The sequence below is a fragment of the Ursus americanus genome, chromosome 13, assembly GCF_024610735.1.
Source record: "Ursus americanus isolate L20-20 chromosome 13, mUrsAme1.1.p, whole genome shotgun sequence".
NCBI classification, from domain to species: Eukaryota; Metazoa; Chordata; class Mammalia; order Carnivora; family Ursidae; genus Ursus; species Ursus americanus.
The window spans coordinates 16,001,601-16,006,308 of record NC_142139.1 but is presented as its reverse complement, the minus strand read 5'-3'; the positions used below and the strand labels follow the sequence as shown (position 1 = coordinate 16,006,308).

Below are 4,708 nucleotides of genomic sequence, written 5' to 3'. Positions count from 1 at the left end.
GCTCCACATGTTCATCATAGTTTTATGACAAAGAGAAAATTTTCATGAGCCACTTTTGTATCCCCACCCCCTTAAAGAAAGAGGGAGGAAAAATTGTTTCATACAGAAGGCGTTAGTTGTATGAATTACAACTGCCACCTAAGTGTGGGCTCATGTAACCAACAGGGATTTTACCTACATCCATTCAGTCAGTTTATGGGGGTTTAAAGAAATTCCAAAGAGTCATCAGAAGAGGAAAAATAAAGGTGATGCTTTTTGCCACACAGGTAGAATCTTTGAAAATATGTGTAATATGTAAAACATTTTGACACCCCCATAAATATTTTTCCAGAATTAAGAGTATAAATTGCTTCTCTTGTTCAAGTGCTTCCTATCAGCTTCTGTAATCACTACTCACTGTAACCTCAACTCCTGCCACAATGTACAAAATGCAACTCTTGTATTGCATCGCACTGACTCTTGTACTCGTCGCAAACAGTGCACCTACTACTTCAAGCCCTACGAAGGAAACACAGCAACAGCTGGAGCAATTGCTGCTGGATTTACGGTTGCTCTTGAATGGAGTTAATGTGAGTATATTCCCTTTCTTACTAAAATTATTTTAATTGTTTTAACTGGAGTTCATTATTTAATGAAAATATATTATGCTTTCTCAGAATTATGAGAACCCCAAACTCTCCAGGATGCTCACGTTTAAATTCTACATGCCCAAGAAGGTAAGTTTAACTTTCCACGTTCAACTTATGTCTTAATAAAATTCAAAGTAATACAAAAATTTGTAGCTGATCAGATTAATAGCACTTCATCTGAGGAAAAGAAATAGTAACTTCAATATTTAAAAAAAAAAACAATTTGGTAATGAAGTTTTTGTAAAATAGCTTTGCCTATATATTTTTCTGTGTGGTTGGGAGAGGAAGTGGGAAGAGACAAGAATAATATTCCCAGTTTATTGATGGGACAGTTTTAAAAGATCATATTGACTTATTTTTATTTAAAAATGTAATACTTGAGAGATATTTGATTATATCATTTTATCATGCAAATTATCAAAGTTGATTTCCTATTTTTAAAAATCCTTTATTGTTTTAGGAAAAATTCCTAAGGGTCTACCTTTGAAAGGTAGCGTAGTAGTGACCAATAGCATAGTCTCTAGGGCCAGATTATCTGAACTGAAATCCCAGCTCTGTTATGTCTTAGCTTTTGTGACCTTGGGCAAGTTACCTCTCAGTTTCTTAACTACTTATGTGAATGATAATTATATATACTTTATATAGTTTTGTGAGGATTAATGGGTAAATGTAAAGTACTCAGAACAGTGTCTGACACAGGGTAAATACCATATAAGCATTAGCTATTAGTAAAAACAAGGTTCTCCCTGGGAGTATAAAGTAAAATTTTGGACTTACACATCTTTTATGCCAATAGACCTAGAGACTTATGATGCTATATGACTTGTTTTCCAAGATTTGGTCACATGGGCATTCAGATAGATATACATAGATTATCCAAGCTCCTACGGCTATACTAGGAATATAAAGTTTCCTAGTAGTTGTGCCAGTCAACAGAGAATGAACATAACTTGGTGCTGGAAAGAGTTTGTGCCAGGGTGAATCCAAGCCTAGGAAAAAAAAATGGGATTTAAAGGTCATGGATGCAATCTCATTGATCTCTTATTAATTGAAGGAAATTATGCTTCAAACTACTCTTTTGAAAGATGAAAATAACTTAGAGATGCTTCTTCAACTTAACCAGAGCCATATAACTCTTAACTCCAGCACCATAAAGACACTAGACTGTTTTCTGTGGGAAACAGCTCCAAGTTGCTATGCCAAAAACTTAAGCCCTGAACTTGTAGTAAGTTGAAAGGGCAGTGGATGGAAATGTCATAAAATGTGTGTGGTGTAGTCCTATCTCTCCCTTCAAAGATTTTTAGAAAGGTAACCTGAGATTATGTGCATAATCTAGGTGGTGAAATTCTTTGAAATCTAACAGTTTCTAAATGACAACTCAAAATCTATTTGAAACCCGAAGTAATGTGATAAGCTCCATTCATTTGTTCATTTTACCACCATCTTATGTTTGCAAAAAAAATTTACAAAGTTATAAAAACATTTAATTCAAAGGATGCTATGTTAGAGCTATAAGGAAAAAGAACTAAAATTCAATCGTGGCTCCACCTAATCACGTGACCTCGGGAAAACACTTAAATTCTGAGATTTAGTTTCCTTATTTGTAAAATAGAGATAGCATGGCAACGCTATCTCAAGGGGTGGCTGTGAGACTTAAATGGGCTTGTTTGGGAGAAGACACTTTAAAATTACAATGTACCAGAAAAGTATGAAATACTATCATTATAACAGACCACATGGGCATGTGGGTGTATAGGTCTGAGTTAGGAGGGCCACACAAAAGTCCTTCAAATATTCTGATCTTTTATTTGGTTGGGACACATAATTTTTTAATTCACTTTAATATATTATAGGAAAGTAAAAAATTAGGACAGTTAAATGACTTGCTATATTGAGAGTCATTACTATACAGTTAAAATTAGCTTATCTATAAAATGCTGGAAATGTGACAGTATTCAAGAGCATCTCTGTCCTTAACATTCTATGAGTCTCAACTCTTAGATTATTAAATGTTAAAATTATAGAATGTGATCCTATACTTCCATGCTGTGACTACTCTGATTCTAATAATTTCTACACAGACTGGAAAAGAATTCTGCCTATATCTGTGATTTGCATTTGGGTACAGAAATGTTGACTTTTGGCAAAGCCAAATTAAGCTGAAATTATTGACTCATTATTTAACATTAATTTAATTTAATTTATTTTTATTTTTTAGAGAAAGGGAGTGAACACGAGCAGGGAGAGGGGCAGAGGGATAGAGGAAGAAGCAGTCTTCCTTTGATTCCAGGCCTCTGGGATCATGACCTGAGCTGAAGGCAGCCACTTAATCAACTAAGCCACCCAGGCACCCCTCATTATGTAACATTTAATGCTAAGCATGGGTAGATGAACTCTAGTTTTTCCAGTCTTATAAGCTGTATTGGTCCATCTTTACAGTAATGCTGAGAACAGGGAGAATAGTAAAAAACTACTCTTAATAAAATAGAGATTAATTTCTGATTCTGACTTTTAGGGCAAACTGACCTGATAATTATTTTTATTATTATTCAAGGCCACAGAATTGAAACATCTTCAATGTCTAGCAGAAGAACTCAAACTTCTGGAGGAAGTGCTATATTTAGATCAAAGCAAAAACCTTCACTTGACAGACATCAAGGAATTAATGAGCAATATCAATGTAACACTTCTGAAACTAAAGGTAAGGCATTACTTTATTTGCTCTCCTGAAAATAAAATAAGTGGAAGGTCATTTTAAAGTGGTATATAACATTTTTATAATTTGTGAAATTCTCATGCATTTTAAGACCACTGTAAACATGAATCATTTTTATGTTAGACGATACACTATGGAGTTGGGAAGTATAATTTAGAGAGTTTCTGCCTACCATTCACCCAGAGATAACCCCATAACCCAGCACTCTGTCACCTCTCTCACATTAATACAAAACAGGGAATGGGAAAAGACAACTGAATTTCAGGGAAAGCAGACAGGTTTTATCACCTGTTAGATTCTAATTCTTTCAGATCATTTTCCAGAATAGCCAATACTAATTACCTGAAAGGCTTTTAAAATGGGGTTTCCCTAATATTTGGTGGAAGGATTAAGAGATTTATCTAAAAAAAAATGGAAACTACTAAAATGGCCAGTGGGTTAGATAATTAACTCCTTATGTAGAGGTAATACTTCCAAGAACTTAACTATTTTTAAACGCTCAGGAAATACTAAATATACAAGGGACTCAGGTGATGATGTGAAGAGATTCATGGCTCTCTTTTCTCATCCCATCTGCCAAAGTACAAACTTCATGAGTTAACCGGCATCCTAAATAGCGTAATGTTAATTGCAGTAGAACCAAGTTTCTAAAATTATGTAATTCCAGTTGTTTCCAAATAAGACATTGTATTAGTAGACTGTTTCTTTCCAAAAGAATACTTATGTTCACTGAGATTGACAGAATTGACAAATGAGGAAAATCTTAGTTTACATGTTACTATCACTTGGTATCAACATACAACTTTTTGGTATGTCATTTTGATCATTTCAAGAAAATGTGAATGATTACTATATTAAACATACTTGAAAATAAAGGGCATCAGTCATAAGTTATTCAACTGAGAATAACTATATGTGGAAAACTACCTTGAACTAAAAAAATTCATTTTTTTCTTTCATAGGGATCAGAAGCAAGTTTCAAATGTGAATATGATGACGAGACAGTAACCATTACAGAATTTCTGAACAAATGGATTACTTTTTGTCAAAGCATCTTCTCAACACTGACTTGATAATTAAGTACCAGGCTTTCTATTTATTTAAATATTTAAAATTTATATTTATTTTTTGATATATGATTACCTTTTGTAATTATTATTCTTATACTTTGTATGATAAATATGGATCTTTTAAGATTCTTTTTGTAAGCCCTAGGGGCTCTAAAAACTCATTTATTTATCCCAAAATATTTATTTTTTTATACTGAATTGTTAAACATAATGTCTATGTAGATCAGTTAATAAAATTATTTAATAAAGTTGATGAATAAAAACAAGCCCAGCCATTTATTATCCTGGAAATA

At 33.2% G+C, this 4,708-nt stretch overlaps 1 protein-coding gene across 2 annotated transcripts; it reads left to right on the top strand.

Annotated features, from left to right (window-relative positions):
• The first annotated feature begins 419 nt into the window (after positions 1 to 419).
• On the top strand, positions 420 to 4,418 carry IL2 (interleukin 2). 2 transcript variants are annotated; one of them, XM_087866345.1, is made up of 5 exons: positions 420 to 569; positions 657 to 716; positions 2,654 to 2,656; positions 3,184 to 3,330; positions 4,308 to 4,418. In XM_087866345.1, exons 1-5 carry the CDS (start codon positions 420 to 422, stop codon positions 4,416 to 4,418), a joined length of 471 nt encoding a protein of 156 aa, XP_087722471.1. The 2 variants fall into 2 exon arrangements, with proteins under 2 accessions (XP_087722471.1, XP_045654595.1); XM_045798639.1 differs by lacking the exon at positions 2,654 to 2,656.
• Positions 4,419 to 4,708: the final 290 nt, after the last annotated feature.

Excerpts from the sequence above, each read along its gene's own strand:
- IL2 (XM_087866345.1), top strand. The coding sequence starts at position 420 with ATGTACAAAATGCAACTCTTGTATTGCATCGCACTGACTCTTGTACTC. Across the intron at positions 570-656 it reads TGCTCTTGAATGGAGTTAAT|AATTATGAGAACCCCAAACT; the intron begins GTGAGTATATTC and ends ATGCTTTCTCAG. Across the intron at positions 3,331-4,307 it reads TAACACTTCTGAAACTAAAG|GGATCAGAAGCAAGTTTCAA; the intron begins GTAAGGCATTAC and ends TTTCTTTCATAG.